The 19,163-nt window shown below is 41.3% G+C and overlaps 1 protein-coding gene across 1 annotated transcript in view; it reads right to left on the bottom strand.

Moving 5' to 3' along the window:
- Nucleotides 1-1,861: 1,861 nt before the first annotated feature.
- The window catches only part of OSBPL10 (oxysterol binding protein like 10), a 113,964-nt gene continuing 96,662 nt past the window's right edge, over nt 1,862-19,163 (bottom strand). The window contains exons 8-12 of the mRNA XM_066194035.1: nt 17,253-17,736; nt 8,515-8,701; nt 6,908-7,090; nt 5,380-5,533; nt 1,862-4,658 (exon numbers count right to left, since the gene is read on the bottom strand). Of these exons, the coding sequence (XP_066050132.1) occupies nt 4,614-4,658; nt 5,380-5,533; nt 6,908-7,090; nt 8,515-8,701; nt 17,253-17,736 (1,053 nt within the window). The 3' untranslated portion in view covers nt 1,862-4,613. The remainder of the gene's footprint in view (nt 4,659-5,379; nt 5,534-6,907; nt 7,091-8,514; nt 8,702-17,252; nt 17,737-19,163) is intronic.

Below are 19,163 nucleotides of genomic sequence, written 5' to 3'. Positions count from 1 at the left end.
ATTGCAGCAACTCCTTTCAGCATCTGGAGCTCCTCGAGCTGCTACAGCTGCTCACCCACCGGCAGAAGGGCTGATTGATTATGTGATGCACGATTTCTAGTGTCGTGCTGCTTCCAATCCAATCTGCATCCTGTCCATGGGTAAGAAATAAGGGCTTTGGAAGGACACCTCAAAGGCAGCAGGACAGAGGCTGCCAGTCAGTCTGTGGCTTGGCAGTAACTCAGCCTTGTTTTAAAAAAGGAAATACAAGATCCCCTCTTCAGGTACCTTTACAGTTGGACAGACTGTCTTCAGCCTTAGGTGACAGTGTTCTCTTTAACAGCAGAAGCAAGTGAATCTGAGGCATCTGAAATACAAGTAAGCCAACTGCAGAGATCCCAGCCAGCCTGGGCCCAAAGTTCCCTACTACTTACCTGAGCTTTATTTTTTTTCTTGAATCTAACATGACTTCAAGGATTCTGCCAGTGTTCTGCAGTTGAAATGAAATAAAAAGTTGGGAGTCATAGAGACATCCACTTAGAAAAAGCAACATTACAAAGAAGAACTGGCACATCTCGCCTTCCTTGGTTCCTCAGGAATCTGCATTCCATGTATGTTTATAGCTGGATCCTGGAATCAAACAGCTAAACTAACTCCTGCCTCCTCTTTGGGAGAATTGAACAGTGCTTCTACCAGCAAAGACTATTAGCATCTTCCTTCATCACATACACCTCCCAAAGTAGTTCATTTCCTTAGCTCCAGCCATCCTTTTTCCTTTTGTTCTATGTCAAATTTTGAAGCATGATTGCCACAAAACAGTAAAAGAAAAAAAAAAAACAACAAAAAATTAAAAAACAAACAAACAAACAAACCCCACAAAAGCCATGTGAGCCAGGCTCAGGTCAGCAGTTGCTAAGGAACTAAAGCTGCAAGTGTCTAGAACTCAATGCTGCATAGGTTCTGTATCTCTTAATCATTACTGGTGTGAGCAGTGAGGCAGACAGCGCTGTTGGTAATCCCAGAAGAAATATTTTGACTTGCAGAACTAATTTCATAACAAGGAGAAAAGTCATTCATTAAATATCTTGATAGATTTACTCTTTAAAAAGCAGCTGAATGCTTTAACAGAGCCCTTGGTACATACCAGTCTCATCATAAGTAAAAACTGAAGAAAAAAAAATACTTGGCTATGACTAAAATACCTGCCCTCACATCTTTAACCCAAGTGGAAAAACTACTCAAAGATGGGACCTTGAAGCAATGCCACGAAAGGCAAGGAACAGGACTGGGTAGAGTTTCCTGCCATATTTACAGGCACTGTTGTTTTCCGTTTTGCATAAAAACAAAGTGTTCCAGCAAGATTGTTTCCAGCACTGTGGATGAATGTTTAAAGAAAACCAGAAGGCCATTATCTAACACTTGAAAAATGCTGACCACGATCTGTGTGATTCCTCCAAGAGCATTTTTCCTCATGCAAGTATCCAATGCTGCAATAATGTAGAGTTGTGTTTTAAAGAGGTTCTAATCAAGAATCTCTGTTGGTGATAAAAACTAAATGAAATAGGATTTTCAGAAGCAAGCACTTTTACCTATTTCCGTTTTACTTGCCAAAATGAAGCAAATGTTCTCCAGCCTTTCCTAAAGCTGTTGATGCTGCCCAGTCCTGTTTTCCCTGGGTAGAGCTATCCTATGTAAACACAAAACTTACCTCCGGTGTGTCTGGGAGAATAAGCAGGGCGGAAAACCCCGCACGAAACCCAGATTAACCTGGCAAATCACTTCCATGGGAACCATGCTCGGGTGTAGTACACAGCTCCTGACAGTCAGTGACTGACACCACTGAACTAAGGCTTCCATGGAAAGAGAAAGGGCATCCCACTGCTAAATGAAACAAATCTTTTATTCATGAGCATTCTCATTTTAAATTCACAAATTATGAAAGGAAGGCAAATCAGTAAGAGACTGCTAGAGCATCTTTTAAATGATAAAGGTATAAATTTTCTTTCTGAACATTTCTAATTTAAGAAAGAAAAAGGTTGCATAGGCTTTCTACAGGTGTGCACAAAAAAAAAAATTGAAGTACATGGAAGTTTTTACATTACAATTCAGTGTACATCGGCTACTTGAAAAGGAAAGGATTTACTTGCAATTCCAAGACAGCTATTGGAACGACCTACAGAATAAGGCTTATGAATATTTACTTTTCAGTCCTGCAAAATATAGTGAACACATACTATCAGAAAAATGAAATTACATTTGTGAATCTTGTTCTGGAATCTCTCGCTGATGGGATCTTTTCTGAAAGAGCTTTTTATGTTTTGTGTCTCCCAAGTTAATCTGGGCAAGAACCAGTGGTAATGGCATCAGGGGATTCTTCATAGCATCAGAACAGAACAGAACATTGATCAGAGCACAAGTGGAATGTCCTCGGCATGCAGAAACAACCAACCATGCAGACAGAGAAAATCTTCAATAAATTACAAGCAGAAAATTATTCTAATTTCTCCTTAGAAGAACAGCTACAGCATCTCTGTAGCCTTGACAGTCACACCATCCCAGCTGAAAGAGGTCTACTCCTTCAGGGGCCCAGGCCTGCATGCCTGACACACAGAGGTTTGCAATGGGTATTTAGTGAGGATGTGTCTTGTTCTTTGGTGTGTGAGAGTTCTGGGAGGATGTTCCATGGGTTTAACTCTGCTTTTTCCATTGTTCTTTGTGATGATACTACAAACTGTGGGAATACTTTTGGTACTTATCAGACTAATCTCTAGAACAAGAGTGGATCCATTATAAAGTGAATTCTTGCAGGTGATAAAGTACAAGTGTTCCTGATGATAGTAGCAGTTCAGTGATTACTACAACAGCATTGTTTTGGTTTTGTTACAGAAAACTATTACATCAACTATTCCTAAAAAATAAGATTTTTTTTTCTCGTAAAAAAAAAGTATCAGTTACAAAACCAAGCTCATACAATCCACTTCTTTAAAAAATAGGATTTAAATCATTTAGAACATGACTCTTTCTAATGTGCAAAAAAACCCAAAAAAAAGCCCAAAAAAAAACCCAAAAAAAAAAAAAAAAAAAAAAAAAAAAAGGACAGACAAGAAGACTAAATAGCATTTTGGAGGAAAAAGTAGCCACACCTTCATTAGAGATCTGAAGTTCAAATCCAAAGGAACAACTAATGGAATGTTTCCTTGTGCACACACCTCCTCCACTCAGCCTTCTGAGCTGCTCAAGAGATTTTTACGTCTACTGAAAAAGCAAAATGCAGGAAGCACAAGGACAGATGTGAGCAGTGCTTTGATCTAGGTATCTTTGTGTAGTATCTATCAAGCCTAAGCCAGCGTATGAACGAAGCAGACAAAAGGCACAAAATTACTCAGCTCTACAGACAGGCATCCATGCTACTGTGTGTTAGAAATACAGTGGTTTCATTACGGGGCACTGTGGAAAGAAGCACTGAGCACATTTTACATGTGCTTTCGCTGCCACCTCTCTCAAAAACATCTTCACTTCCAACAAATACAAACTAAAAGGCAACAAAGCCGTAACACACTTCTAGAATCCACTTTGTCAGTGTCACAGTGGGTACCTTACAAAACAAGATCAAGTGACAGGACGTTTTAATTTTTTTTTTTAACACTACAAAACAAATTGTATCCCATTTCTTTTGTTTCATTCATTAAGTTACTATCTCCATGGAATAATTTACTAAATTGTTACTTTTACATCACAGAATCATTGATCTGGGAAGGCTAGTTATATCATCTCTACTCATCCAAATGTTCTATCAGAAGCATCTCCGTTTAGTGGAACATGTAAGCCAGAAGTGTTGGCATGACAGCAGCCAGAGAACATTACACAGCAAGATCAAAGCTACCAGAGCAGCTGGCTCAGGGGTGGTGACCAGAGATCAACTGAACAGCTGGCGCATGAACGGACAAAGCAGCAAGGGCACAACGGGTTAGTGTGAAGAACAACGTTCTGGAGAAGGTATTGCTACTTCTTATAGGGTGGCAGGAAATTCACACTCGTCAGTGACAGGAAACCCGCACTGAACTCAGCAACCCAGAGTGAGCACAGCCAGTGGATCATTCTTATGTCAAGGTGAGTTACTCGGTGACTGTTCAGACAGAACGACTGCCATTAAGAGACACGTCACGTTTTAAGTGCAAAACATTTTTGGCAAAAGTGAAAAATAGAAAAACCTTAACCAGTATTAATAAAAAAGTATTTTCTTAAATACTAGCATAGGGCCTGATCCTGCAAGCACACAACTCAGGGAACCCTGGCTGAATCCAGCCAGGGTTCTGTGTGCTAACACTTGAAGGAAAAGGTCTTTGAGTTGCTATTGGTGTTGGTACTGTTTACATGTAGTGTAAATAACACACACAACACATGCACACCATGGGTACTTGGGGACGTGTGCCTGTGTGTCTGTGGATCTGCACACACAAAATGGCTCCTGAATAAACTCGAGCTCGTGGTTATTTTGAGATGCATCATTCACAGTACATAGCTTCCCATGGGGATCTTCTGGGAACACGACCTATCCAAGGACATCCTGAAGTTACATACTGTATCATTTTAATGCCTTTCAGGTAAAGTTACGAGGCAACTGCTCTCTCCTGTCAATGGGTCTTCCAGAGAGGATTCACGTACAACCAACCGTCACCCTGTAAGAAAATTAGGCGGAGTTTACAAACAAGATTTATAAATACTGGATCTGTGTATGTCCACACAAAAGCTAAAACAAGACCAAACAAGAAGCCATCCCTGTCACCTGAAAATTCGGTGTTTAATGAATTAGCAAGTAATGTGGGCAGGAGGAAAAAAATTACAAGGGAAGAAGAGATGCAATGAGAAGATGCAAGAGATTCTGGTTTAAATAGCAGCTAATGTAGCAATTCCCTCAGTCAGTCTCATTTCCCCTCCACCTTTCCTCCACGGAAGGAGAAAGATGAACTTGGTAAAATCTGTTTCCTTTCACACAGATGAAATCCAAGACTGTGTTTAGGATGTCAATGCTTACTTACACTGGACAAATCTCCTTAGATTGTGCTCATTTTAGTATGCTAAGATTATAGGAGATGTGAATGTGCAGAATTGGAAAAGTAAGGGCTGGATTTTACAGACGAACACATCACTTTATGCGCCTAACATTAGGCACCAAAAATCCAGATCAAAATCAATCTAACTGAAGAAAAGTGAACAAGCTCACAACATAGATATGGAAGAGTCTACTGCTCTCCTTCAAGAGCCAGACTCTGTCAAAAAGAAAATTTAAGCAATGAGTGGTACATAACATGACCGGCTCATGACAAAATCCATGGACATTCACTTGTCCCCCGTGCAGGAACTTGCTAACAGGTCTCTAAACCAAGAGACTCCAAGTACCTCTTTGGCAAAGTATTTGGGTTTCCAGGGAGTGGTGAGTGCCGCGCGCTGCCGCTCCTCTGCTCGCTGTCTCTCTTCCAGGCGGTGCTTGTGCTCCGTGGCGGCATCAATGTTCCCCTCCTTCAGAGAGTTGGTGACGTGCTGCCACAGGCGCCTGGCCAGGGAGAAGGAGCACAAGGGAGGGTGAGAACAGCTGTGTCACAGCCCAGAGCTGCAGGACTCCAGTCTGGTGAGCAGCAGGCTGAGGCCACGCAATCCATGCCAGTTTTCCAAGACCCACAGCTTGGGAACCATCACTTTCCTAGCATATTCATCAAGTTTGTGCACCAGATTTTCAGATTTACTCAACTCCCAGTATTCTATCATGCAATTTTCTCAGCAGACTCTGTTTATGTTCTTCACCACCTGAGCTTTTTTCTCAAAGCAGTTGGATTTATTTTTTTCATTTCCAGTTCACATTCCTTATTGATGTTCCTCCACCCCCCAGTTGACAGGTGTTTAATTCTGTGGTGTTTTGCAGTTAAATTTTTGAATTATAAGGGAGTGTCAGCCAAAACCCAAGAATGCATTGAACTGGGACACTGACTGGTCCAATGAGGTCACTAACAGAGGAACTGATTCTAGGGAGCCCCTCTAAGTCTGTTACCATATTTACCAGCACAGAGCTACGCATTTCTCACACAACTGACCACACTCAGATACAGTGCCTTGTAGCAGCCTAGCAGAAACTTAGCCAAGAAAAGCAATGAGAAAAACCCTCATAGAAGGGTTTGAGTTGGAAGAGAGCTTAAAGATCCTCTAGTTCCACCCTCCCTGTCCCCTCCCATGGGAAGGGACAGCTCCCACTAGACCAGGTTGCTCTGAGCCCCATCCAACCTGGCCTTGAACACTGACAGGGATGAGGCATCCACAGCTTCTGGGCAACCTGTTCCAGTGCCTCACCACCCTCACAGTAAAGAATTTCTTCCTAATATCTAATCCAAACTGCTCTCTGTCTGAAACCAACCATAGCTTTCAGGTACGTCCAGGGCTGTTTAAATGAGTTTGTGTTTACAATCCTGCAGAGACACTAGATGGATACAATTTGCTTACTAGTATCTAAAAAACACAATAAATACATTGAAAAGCTACTGGTTTCCTTATTTACTACAATCTTTATGTTCCACACTACAGGGGAAAAATGAGTTTGTGGATAAGCAAGTGGTCTAGGAAGTAGACAAATTGTATCTGACCCTGCACAATGACTCAAGACACCCTTGTAAAACAGAAAGACATTTGCAGATAATAAAATGTAGTTGAACTCATATTTTTAAATCGTCCAATAAAATGTTCCTAAATTCAATTAAAGTATTGATTTTTCTGAAGATAAACATCAACAGTTATTGACAGTGAATATAGAACAGGTTATTTCCCAACATACTTATTCAGAGTGAGAATTTTTGAACCCCAGCACTCAGACCTGCAGTTGGCTTCCCTGCTCTGCTCCCACCCAAAGTTCAGGACAGCACTGCAAAGCCTCTGCCCTTACCTCGATTCCAGTGGCCCCTGGTTTGCTATGGGCCTGATCTTTTTCCTGATAACAGGCAGTTTGGTGGTGTCAATCACTTTGGTGTCTCCGTTGCTGTAAGTGAATTCCAGGGTGCCATTCCATTCTCCCTGGGCCTTGCACACGATGGTGTTCGTTGGATTGTGCTTCACTTCGGCTGTAACCCTGATTCCAGGGGGAAGGACAAACAGACCACAGAAATAACTAGTACCATTTATTATCAGCACATGAAAGCACTACCTTGCTAAGGGTGTAAGCAGCTTTCTACCTCCACAAACCAATTATTCAAGCAAAGTGGTGATGCTGCCTCCAAAAAAGAAAGACTCATCCCAGGAAAGCTCTTCTAACACAGCAACAGCTTTGGGACAACATTGTAGCTAAGTACAGCAGTAACTCAACTTAAAATTCTGACACTTGGCTCAAGCCCAGAGCCAAATGGGGTAACCCTCAGCAACCTGAAAAACAATCCCTGACATTCATGTGACATTTTCAATGCATGATACTTTCACACCTGAACATAATGCTTGCTGTCAGACACCCATGTCAAAAACTTTGGGTATCTTTGTTTTCTTCTTTAGCTCTGCAGGTTCACTTCTCAGCTGCTGAGAGGCAGTGATTAAAGTCACTTCACCAGTCAAAGAATTGGTCTGAGAGTGAGCAAAATAGGAAGGACTGGAAAACCGAAATGCAGGGAGAGGTTTTGTGTGTGTCCATGAGCATGCACACATATGCTTTAGAAAGCCATGTAAAGTAATCTGTAAACTAATTTTTTTAATTACTAAAGTAATACAGCACAACTTCCCCAAATTTTCACTCACCCTGATGGCACCAATTATTAATCTACAACTTTTAAAGAAAAACCCTGTCAAAACAGCCCCGTGTGGACATTTACCTGAACACAACATTGAAACGATTGACACACATATGGAAGAATAGTTACACAATCTAAAATAAAACACAGGTCACCATGCAAAGCACAATCTCCTCTGGACACTGCAACAGTCCACAGCAGAACAAGAAAGGGGTCTGATGTTAAGGACTGAGACATCAACTTAAACATGGAAGCAAGACAGGAGACTGTCTTGCACAGCACCTCTTTGCACCCTTGGTAAAGGGGAACCAAAGAAGGTAAATAACATTTTCACCACCTGGAATTTCAGAACAGATGTGGGAGTCCCCAGTAGGGAGCTACCACTAAGGGCAGTGACACTTTTGCTTCTCCCCTCTTTTCAGGAGCTCCACCGGGAACACTAGTTCACCCACAAGACTCACGGAGAAGCAGCAGTTGGGGTAGCAGAAATATTGCCTTTTCCATGTACATTTTTCTGATCCTGCACTTACAGCAACTTTTAACAAGCAACAAAGCCTGGAGAGATATATTCACTTTATTTTAATGAGAGAAACACATCCAATAATATGTATTGCTACAATAAACTGCCCTAAAGCTTTAAGTCATCTCTAGCACTAACAGGAAAAGAACTTCAGCTATCTGTCTACAAAATACTGTAACAGAACTGAACAAATGCCCAAGAGCCTTTCCCCTGATATCCAGCAGCAGGTAAACAAGAGTAAGACAGTAATTCCCGTACCTGTGGACCTTCCCTCCATAGAAGGGCTTGGTGTGGAACGTGACCGTGGCAGAATAGCCCGTTCTGGCACAATTGATGTTGACTTTCCCTCCAAGCTCCACCCATGGGATGGTAAGGATTGAGCGAGCGTAGGCACTGGGCAGGGTGAAGACATACTCTTCTTCATGTTCCAGCAAGTGAAGAACACCTGTGCAGGAAGAAGAGAGAGTGAGGTGATAAAAGGTTCCCTGATAAGACCTGATGGTCACTGGCCAATTACCACCATCAAAACACACATCCACAGACAGCACACTGTGCAGCTCTCCTTGAAGGAGGGCACTGTCTGCTAAGAAATTCTGCTCTCTGGAACAAGTGTCTTCCAACAAGCATTTTCAAAAGCATCCAGTCTGACTGTGTATCCTGTGGTCCTGCACAGTACCAAACAACTTTTCAGAAAATCTGACTGGATTCCTTACTTTGTATTACTGTTAGAAAGATGGAAAAACATAGAATGTCCACCTAAAAAGCCATACTGAAAATTGAGATGCTGTCTCAGTGTCGTATCATAATCCCCCTCTAGATAAAATATGGCCATGGCCAAAGCATTTTTCACTTCTCCATTCAGTGAATGGTCCAGATTTGTCCTCCACTAATTTCCTCTTGATGCTGTGAAAGGCTCTAAGTCTCCATGGGTACAACAAGGAAACGTGGCATCTACAAACTTCCCATTAACTTTGCTCCTTAATTTCCAAATGCTTGATTTCTCACATAGGCTTTGAACAAACCTGGGCCAGCAGGGCCACTGCTCTACTAGCACCAAGTCCAATGTCTCTACCAGGCAGAGAAAATGACTGGTAATTCCATCTCATTCTGTGAAGGTTCCTCCATCCTCAGCACTGTGAGGCTGTAACTAAAAACAACACACAACAGCAGCAGTCTTTCAACATCACTTGGAAGTTGCACAAAGAAAGTTGCTTTCCTGATCAGACCTTTGCAGCTTCCCCTGGGCCTAAGGATACAACTCTATCCCCATAAAACCTGTAGTTTGGTCTTCAGGATAACAGGACATAAGACCAGGAAAAGAGCACCATAAACCTTGCACGCAAAATTAGATCATGCCAAATGTCTGCAGTGTATTTTTTTATTAGAGTTTTACAGTCTTTTGTGTCCCATTTACTAACTGCCTAAAGGCAAAAATGACAGCTTTGAAAATATTTTTTCACAACAGGGACTGAAAATAACCCATCACAGGAAGAACTCAGAACCCAGAAATATTTGAAAAAAAGAGCAGGCAAGTTATTTTGACACAGTAACACTATCTGTTTAGAAACAAGATGAGCTTAAGCCCATTTGCCTTCACCCTGGGGCAGGCAGGGGAAGAACACACTGTTAGTGGTATTGATTAATCTATCTGTTTAAGGGAATACTGACACGACTTCTTCAAAGTGATCTCACATTTAATGATGAAAAAGCATTAAATAGGAACACAACACTACTGCTGCCAATAGGAGGAAAATATGCCTTTAACGCTGCATGGAAACACAAACTTAAAAACACACTCAAAAGAACAGAGCTCTAAGAGAGCCTTGATCTTGAATATTGGCTTCAGCTAACAAAACTAAATACAGGCACAGGAAAGTCTGCAATTCGCTACTTCTGCCTTCTGAAACTATTTCACAGGAAAACATTTGCAAACCACAACAGCTTCATGCAGTTCTTCTCAGAACCTCTGCAACCTCAGCCTCCCAGCAGCAAAACAGCCAGCACATCCACTCCAGCAGGTCTGACACAAGGAGCTGGGAGTGCAAAAGCACACATAAAAAAAAACGTGTCTTAAAAGGACCTTTAATCTCTTTGCCCTGGCAAGTTACAAGTTCCTCGTGTCACGTGCTGAACCCTCACCAGCAGGGAGAGGCCAGGAGGACACAGCCAGAACACACACACACACATTTTGCCTCAAGCTCCTTCAGCCTCACGCCTACAGAGACATCCAAGATGAACACACTGCAGCAAGGCTGAACTACCCCACTCATCCTGGACACACAGCCAGAAGAACTTGTACTCAAAAAATGACTCTCGTTATCCAACTCATTAAATGGATGCTATACCAGCATTAAGTTAATAAAGAACAATCACAGAATCACAGAATGACCTGGGTTGGGAGGGACCTTAAAGTTCATTCAGTTCCAACCCCTCTGCCATGGGCAGGGGCACCTTCCACCAGACCAGGCTGCTCAGAGCCCCATCCCGCTGGCCTTGAACACTCTCAGGGATGGGGCATCCACAATTTCTTTGGGCAGCCTGTTCCAGCACCTCAGCACCCCCACAGTAAAGAATTTTTTCCTACTATCTAACCTAAACCTACTCTCTTTCATTTTAAAGCCGTTCCCTATTTTTCTGTCACTACATGCCCTTGCAAAAAGGATGAGGATTCCCATCCTCCTCTGACCATCACTGTACGTGATGTTTTCTCACATGAGAGGGAACTGGTATGATAAGCACCATTTCCTTATGGGTGAGTATAGGTTTGCTTCTGTCCTCCTGATGGGATCAAGAGCTTTTTTCTCCCTAGTCAAGTGGGAGGGACTCAGAGCTGCAGAGCTGCCAAACACATTTAAAGTGGAGAGCAAACAGCAGCAGCAGTGACCTTCAATGTAAATATTTAACCACCACAGCAGGTTAGATATTAAAAACTGAACCCAGCTCTCTCGGCAGTATTTTTAGCACCCGGTAGCATATTTTCTGAATTCCTTAAACACCTGAATAAATACATTTTTTAATGAAGTGCTATCTCACATGAAATATGACTCCAGCTCCATAATTACAGTCTAAAAGAGCTTAAAGGGCAGACCTGAAATACTCATGACTTGATAATACTTTTAGTATTAACCTGACTGTTTTGCATTCCATTGTTCACAGAGCCCACATGCAAAACCTTGTTTAAGTGAAGCACCACCAACACCGTGGCTGCACCACCACCTCTGAGCAGAGACCTGTGCTCCCTTTAAGGGAGAGAAAGCCAAAAATTACACTGAGATTCAACATTTGTAACAGGTACCACAATTTGAATTAACTCCCTGCCCTGCCAAGTGTCAATCTTGAGAAATTAAAAGCCAATTAACTTAAAGTTAACAGTTACTTTACAATGTGTAATTTTAACATCTGCTTATAATCATTACATTGCAACTGATATTTAAAAGCAACTGCTGAAAAATAAACAGGCTATTTTTGTTCCCTTGCTTCCCTGCTGCAAGAGATGACTCATGTTTAGTTTGAAAATATAAGTAAATATACACAAAAAGTTGTAGAATATTCTCCCATTTTTAGTTTTTCCTCACACATCTGAAGAGTTCTTTCAAAAATTTCCAATTCCTGTAAAAAAAATCTGAAGTATTTATAGGCAACAATTACACACGGAAGAATGCACCAGATCAGTGCTCTGGGAAGAGCAATGGATTTAGTAATCTAGTTTGTTAGAAAAAAGTGCTACAGAGAAGGGTGAATTTGTTGTAAACCATTGCAGAATATTGAAATTCCCCCTTGAAATGTCCTGAACACCGTTTACTCCTCCTTTTGACCACACCAATGTATTCAGAGTCATACCCCTACCCATGACTCCTCAGTCTGAATTTAAAGTGATGGTCCTGGTAGATCATTTTCCCAGTTTGACTCTTACACGTCCCTCATTGATGCTGCAGCTTTGTGAATTGATTTCCCAGTAACACATATTGACAAAAAACCCTCAGAGGAGGCTCTGGATCAATAAGCTGCAGAAGAGACATGTGGGATTTAATGCTTCCCACTGCCTGCCTGGAGATCAATCTGAACAACAAATGGCATGGGGCACACGAGGGGCCTAGGGCAGTTTCCTAGTTTAAGAAGCTCTTCACCCTGTCTGTGTTCCCCATAACACACAAAGAGGAGCAAGTTACGTGTGGGATGAGCCCCACACAAGGTGTCATGCATCACCAACTGCCCAGATCCCCACAGGAAAGCAGGAGATGCCAGAATTGGGTTTTTATTGTCTCAAACCTACCTTCCAGGCAGCTGTGTTGAGCACTGGTCATTTTTCAAAGACTGCAACCATTTGCTAAATTAAGTAATGAGTGCCACGCTATATGAAAATGGCTCTAAAAACACTGGGCTAAAAACTATTAACACAAAAATGAGTACTTAAGGAACTATTTAGGTAGCTCTAATTGCATGAAGCAATCAAGCTTTGGGACTGGTAAATTAAAAAGTGACTAATTTCTCAGTATTAGAAATTATAGACCTGTACTTCTATTATTACATACACATACATGTATTTGAACAGAAGAATAAAAATGAGAGGAAAAACATCCATTGCTTTCTTTTATATTTACCCTGGAAAGAGCACTGAACCTTTTACCCACCTACCAGATCTTTTCAAATTGATTTTCAATTTAGAAAAATAATTTTTGGAAGCCTATACCTCAATAGTTTTTAAAACATTTAAAATAGCAGAAGTGAAAACACCAGACATAACTAGCCACTTGACAATACAGAGCAATCCATTTAAATGTATTTTATGCTCTCTACAAAATTAACCCACAAATCAAAGATGACACTTTTTGTTGGATTTTGCTGCTCTGGACCAAAATCCAAGAGCAGAAAAGGAACAGGCACGGCTGACACTGAGGTATGCTCACCACAGCATCCTTATCCTACAACCAGGATTTGTTTAAAGATACTATGGACCATGTAAAAACCATTAAATATTTATAATGACTTTCTCATCCTTTGCTAATTTAAATCTTAATGTGACCCTGTTCATTTGAGCGTCATCTCCCCCCTCACACTTTCATTAGTACATAATTAACATTAACCAGAATTGGGGACTGCACATGCAACCTAAGTTCTTTTATGCAAAATACCCTCTTTTCTATTCAGGGTGCCTTTCTCATGAGGAAACTCAGTGCTGACTACTCTGAAGAAAGGGGATTTTGTCATCCAGCAAAGAAAACTTACAACACTTCATTAGCAAGCCAGATTTAGACCACTCATAACCAGAGATGAAGAAAGGCTAGCATATAAAACAGCTCCCCACATGGATTTCCAGCAGTGCTCTCCCACTTGTTCTGCATCTCTGCAACTGATACTTACTTTGAATTAACAGACAAAAACCACAGACAGAAAAAAAAAAATCTTAGTCACTTTCAGGTGCAACATACACAAAAAATCACACCACGGAGACACTGAGCTGTACCCTTTTTGTGCCAAGACCATACCATCCTTAAATCTCCTAATTCTTAAAATTCCTTTAGAAACCTTTGTACTTCCATGACATTCTAGGTCAGTTTCTAATAAAAAGCATAAAAAGCAATGTGCTCTATACATCTAAGGACTTTCTATAAAAATATGACTCAAAGCCTCCACAGACACATTACCATTACCATATTCCTTACACACTATTGGTCCAAAAATTCAGTACTACTTTATTTCTGCAAATAGCCAGCTGCAGTAGAAAAAGCTTCTTTGAACTGTTGGAGGGAGACACACACAGTATTGTTCAGTAGAGAGCAAAGATTTAAAACACACCACAGCTGCTTGTATTCAACATTAGGCTACAATGAAGTTTCTGGTCATCATCACAGAATCATCACATAATGAATGGCCTCTGTTGGAAGGGAGCTTAAAAATAATCTTGCTCCAAACCCTGTGGGCAGGGATAATCTTCCACTAGACCAGGTTGCTCACAGCCCCATTTAATCTGGCCTTGGAAACCTCCAAGGATGGGGCATCCACAACTTCTCTGGGCAACCTGGTCAAACAGAACAGTTCTATCTGACTAGAACAAGATGGTCACTCGCTACCACTAAATTATCCAAAACATTAATTTCAGTTCTCTAACACTCTGGAAGGATTTTTTCCCCTCTCATATATCGATTAGTACTGCCAATCTGTAATACAATGAAACTAATATTGATCCAACAGCAGAATTATTTAACCCAAGTCTCAAAATGGACTCAGGTATATTAGAGGTATCAAAGAAACTGTCTTTCAAGTAACATGATGCCACATCTAAAATCCTTACTGGTCTTAGAGAAAGTCAAAGGCCCCCACATGTACATAATTCAACTCCAGCAATAGGCAAAAAAAGGGCTGAATGCTCATAATGAGGGGAAATTTTAAGAAAAGGAGAAAGGGACAAGACAAATTCCCAACAACATCACGATTAGTTTGGTCATCTGATGCACAGTAGCAAAAAAACCCCACAACAATCAAAACCCAGAGGTTTTGATAATCCATGAGATGTTACTTTGTCTCTCATCAAAAGCAGGATCAGTGATACTTCATTCCCCAAAAACTCATTTTATCTGCTTTTAACAGTTTAAAGTAAGATTCTACAACCTTACTAGCCAACCTTGGTGTGCAAAAGTTTCTCGAGGGAGCTAACTTTAAGTAGCTTCATATGCCCTCTGACTAAAAGCACCTTTCCACAGCCCAGCTCACTAACTTTGCCAGATTAATTCACCCCATATGAAATGCTGCAACTCTAACATGTCCCTAAACACATGGAAAAAATCTCCAGATTATATTTCACATTAAAAAAAAAAAAAAAAAAAATTAGGCCCTGCAATACTAGGCACATAAATACAGGCTTAAGTTTTCCACACTTTTAGCCCAGCAGCTCCTTTTTGTTGGTTCAGCAATCTATTCCCTGCTACTCACACTGACCTCAATCTACTACAGAATTTATACTTATGCAGCACATAAGAAAGAAGCATCTGCAGTAGATTCTGATTTTTGCACAGCTTGACAAATCTACACACCAACATAATCAGGAAGACTTCCCTGGACCTAAAATAAATAAACAAAAAAATTAAAGCAAGTGCAGTTTCCAGGGAAGGAACTGCACTGCAAAGCTGGCATTTTAAACTGAGGCTGTCAGGCTTAGGCTTGCTGTTTTCAGATGATAGAAAAGCCTCAGTGGTACAACTTCTTGCTGCCCATTGCCAGCCCTCAACCTGCAGCAGAAGTGCTTGGGCTGCACTGAAGTGTCTCCATCACTTCCCAGAAATGCTGCCACTCTGAAGGTCCCTGCTCTTGCACCGCTTTCATGAACAAAAAGATGAATAGTAACTATAAACTGGTGAACCCAGACTTCTTCCCAGAATGCACATCACAAAGACAGCAGCAAACCTTGGAATAAAAGAGTTTGCTACTGCAGATATTCCCCAAAGCCCACCCTCACTCCTGGGATATCTCCAGGAACATGAAAAAAAGAAAGACTATAGAGAAGAACCTATTCTCACAAGCACACATTAAACAATCCCTGGGGTGAGTAAGTGGTTAATTCTTAGACCCTTTCTCTCTCAAAACTGGGACACATCAGGACTTTGAAGTCTTAAATAATCCCCACAGTAGACACCCCCAATCCCAGGGAACTGTGTGCGCTAGCAGCAAGAGAAAGAAATTTCCCTACTCCTACATAATCATAAGTGACTTTGTGTTTAATTTTATTTCCATTAAATAGTTCCCATCACTGAGCAAAAGAGTACTGGAAGTGAACATGTACCAGAAAAATGCAGAATGTTAAGCCAATGACTCAGGCTGGCAATAGTACAGGCAGGAGACAGACAGACCAATTTCCCTTCCGACACTCCCTTCCCAACTTCCTTAACTCCGTATTCAAAGGAAAATATCTAAGTCATAGGAGGAAGGAAACACACGGGCTAACATAGACTTTATCACAAAGATATCAAAACCAGTCGAAAGGAGGCTTCATGTCTCTTCTATTAAAAGAGAGAATATATTGCCATCAGGGAATGAGCTACAGTAGTCCTTTACACTGGTCTTTAGTATTAGTGGAAATAGCAGAATATACATGTATTTTTCACCATAATTATTTTGTTGTTATTAATAAGCAAAATTAAACCACTACAGTTCCTACTCCACCTTTTTACTGCCTTTAATACCACAGTATTTAACCTAATGATGACAAAAAGAAGCAAGTTGTCCTCATACTTCTGAGACTACAGTCTAAAAACTAGTTAAGGCAAAACACTGAAATCCATACTTACCCTCAAATGGCCAAAGGGACTTAATTGCTTACAAACACACTTATCTCAATGCATTAACAGTCAGCGAGAACACTGGTAACAAGTGTGGGTATCAGTTCAGATCATCCATCAAGGATTTGCTATGACTCCCTGCATTTCTGAACTCAAGGTGAGCAATGACTTATCACAATGCAGACTGCATATGCATAATAGAGAAAATCAGGATTCACACCACTACTATGTGACTTTCTAGAAAGCTTATGAAAACACACTAACTTTGCAAACACTACAAAAATAATGATTCTTTGCAGAAACCACAAAAAACAAATGTTAGGCTTAGGCAAAAACATGGTTTTTCTCATTGGTTTGCTCCAGTTGTGAACATCAAATCCCATATTACTTTAAAAGTGAACAAGACAAAAATATTTTTACAGAATACGCTATAATCTGTCATTTGCTATTGTAACTTAATTATTTCTGAAGTATGGCCATATATATTAACAGAGTCTCATCAATAGAAGCACACATTTATACATGTAATGTGCATTTCACGTTCTGTCTGGACAGCAAAAGGTTATATGAACCCTACAGTTTTAATTCCAAAATTCACAAAAGCAAACAGTCATAAGGTTCAAATGAAATGTCAGAGGGAGAGCAAGGAGGAAAACATCTGGATTTCTGTTGATACCCAGAAATATCAGCTCAAAAAAAGCAGAATAAAAGCACATTTCTTACCTTCACCTACCATAGAAACACCTATTGACATGCCCATGAACTTGCTTTTGGTCCACACGTGAGCGTTCACACACATTTTCTTCTCTTTGCACTCACAGTAAAAGCAAGATACTGGTGGATGATGAGACACTTGTTCAGCTACAAACCTCAGCTTGTAGCACGTGGACTGGTCCTGGCCAAGCTCCTTGGCTGAGTCCTTAGAAACCGTGGAGGCACCATTAGTTCTGAATGCTTTCACTTTATCTTTAGGCACATCCCACGAGCAATGAAACGTTTCACCAATTATAGGGTTATAGGGCTTCTTGGCAACTGCTCCCTTTCGGCCTTCGTGAAAAGCTGTTAGATAATACTCCACAAAGCAGATAATTCTTTCCTCGGGAGTGGCTCCAGCTGCAATTGACAAAAACAGGTCTGGATGGGCCATGAAATTTGCATACATCTCCAGCAGGGATCTTTTCTCCAAAATAAATGTTGGAAGCACTACCTGTATGCAAAGCAGACAAAGGCACATATGATTTCCCTGTGATCACACTACCCAGGGGAAAGGGGGAGACAGAACAGTTAGGACAGCTGTAATTCTGACCCTGCCAAATTTTGGGATAGCATATTTCCCTCCTATGCCACAACAATTAATTTTCTTTGCAGTGTGAATAATGAGCGAAGGAAAAAGCAGTGGCCTTGATACCCATGCAGGCTGCTTCCTATTTCATTATGACTTTGAAGAGCAGCTCACACAACAGGGATGGGCTGTTCCATGCACATGGAAATCCACCTTTTCCTCTCCTCTCAGTTAACAAACCAGCCATTGTTTTCCTTGTTTACAGGACACAAAAACATACTTTGATATAAACTAATTTACATCAAACATCAACAAACCAAACTAAACATAACCCCCCAAAATGGGAGGGGCACACCCTCCCAAGCCACCAGAAGAGGAATATTCTATATGAACATACAGATCACCAATCTTTAAGTGGTGAAGAATGTAAGGGGTAATGTAATCTATCTATCTATCTATCTATATATCTATCTATCTATCTATCTATCTACCCCCTCTGTCAAACATCTGTGCTCCATACTTCACTCCTGGGCCGCTGACTACCCACTCTACATGGATTAGGTCCCTTCCAGCCTCTAACAAACCAACCCAAGGAGATCCAACCACAACCAAATCCCAACCAAATCTCAAGTATAAAACCTTTCCAAGGAGCTTTCCCAAGAGGCTACAGGCAAGAAAGCACTCCCCATTTTCCCTGGAGTGCTATCATATGTCATGTCCCCCCATAACTCCCAAGTCAAATCCCGTGCCATCCCGAAGATCTCCTGTCTCCCCCAAGCCCGTGGCACAGCCCCTCAGTTTCAGATGGTACCATGTCACTGTGGTGGGCTCCTGCATGGCTTTGCTGTATTTCAGATGAGTTGAAGCAAAAACTGCACAAACCATTACATTCATATCATGGGAATAGAGAGGCTCCCATGGGCCCAGGAAAAAACCTGGGGCTGAGCACTAGGCAGTCTGCCCTGGAGGGAGCCAGCCCCAAGTGATTTGGAGACAGTCTCAAGGGCCTTCTCTACCAAGGCAGATGTTGCCAAAGCCACTCACTGCACAGTAACACTTTCTTAGAAGTTTCCAGTGAAACGTCCTGAGGGCACTGCAAGGCAAACAAAGGCTAAGGGACGTGATTTACTTCTCTCCCTTCTTTCTCCCCCATGCTCCCCCCACTGTGCAGGTCTGTCACAGGGGAGTTCAGTGGTTACTCTCGCATAACCAAAAGGAATTTCTGGCACAAACGTATTTATCTTTTGTGAATACAAGTGGCTCCATGATGCCAGATGCAAATCAACAGCTGTTCTCTATTACAGCAATTCTTCTGCTTTCCTCTTTAATTCTTCATTGCATTTACTTTTCCC

This window comes from Chamaea fasciata, unplaced genomic scaffold (assembly GCF_029207755.1).
Source record: "Chamaea fasciata isolate MVZ Bird 193981 ecotype frontalis unplaced genomic scaffold, bChaFas1.0.hap1 SCAF_1, whole genome shotgun sequence".
NCBI lineage: Eukaryota > Metazoa > Chordata > Aves > Passeriformes > Sylviidae > Chamaea > Chamaea fasciata.
Note: the sequence above shows the minus strand (reverse complement) of the source record. Positions and strands in the feature narration are given on the sequence as shown.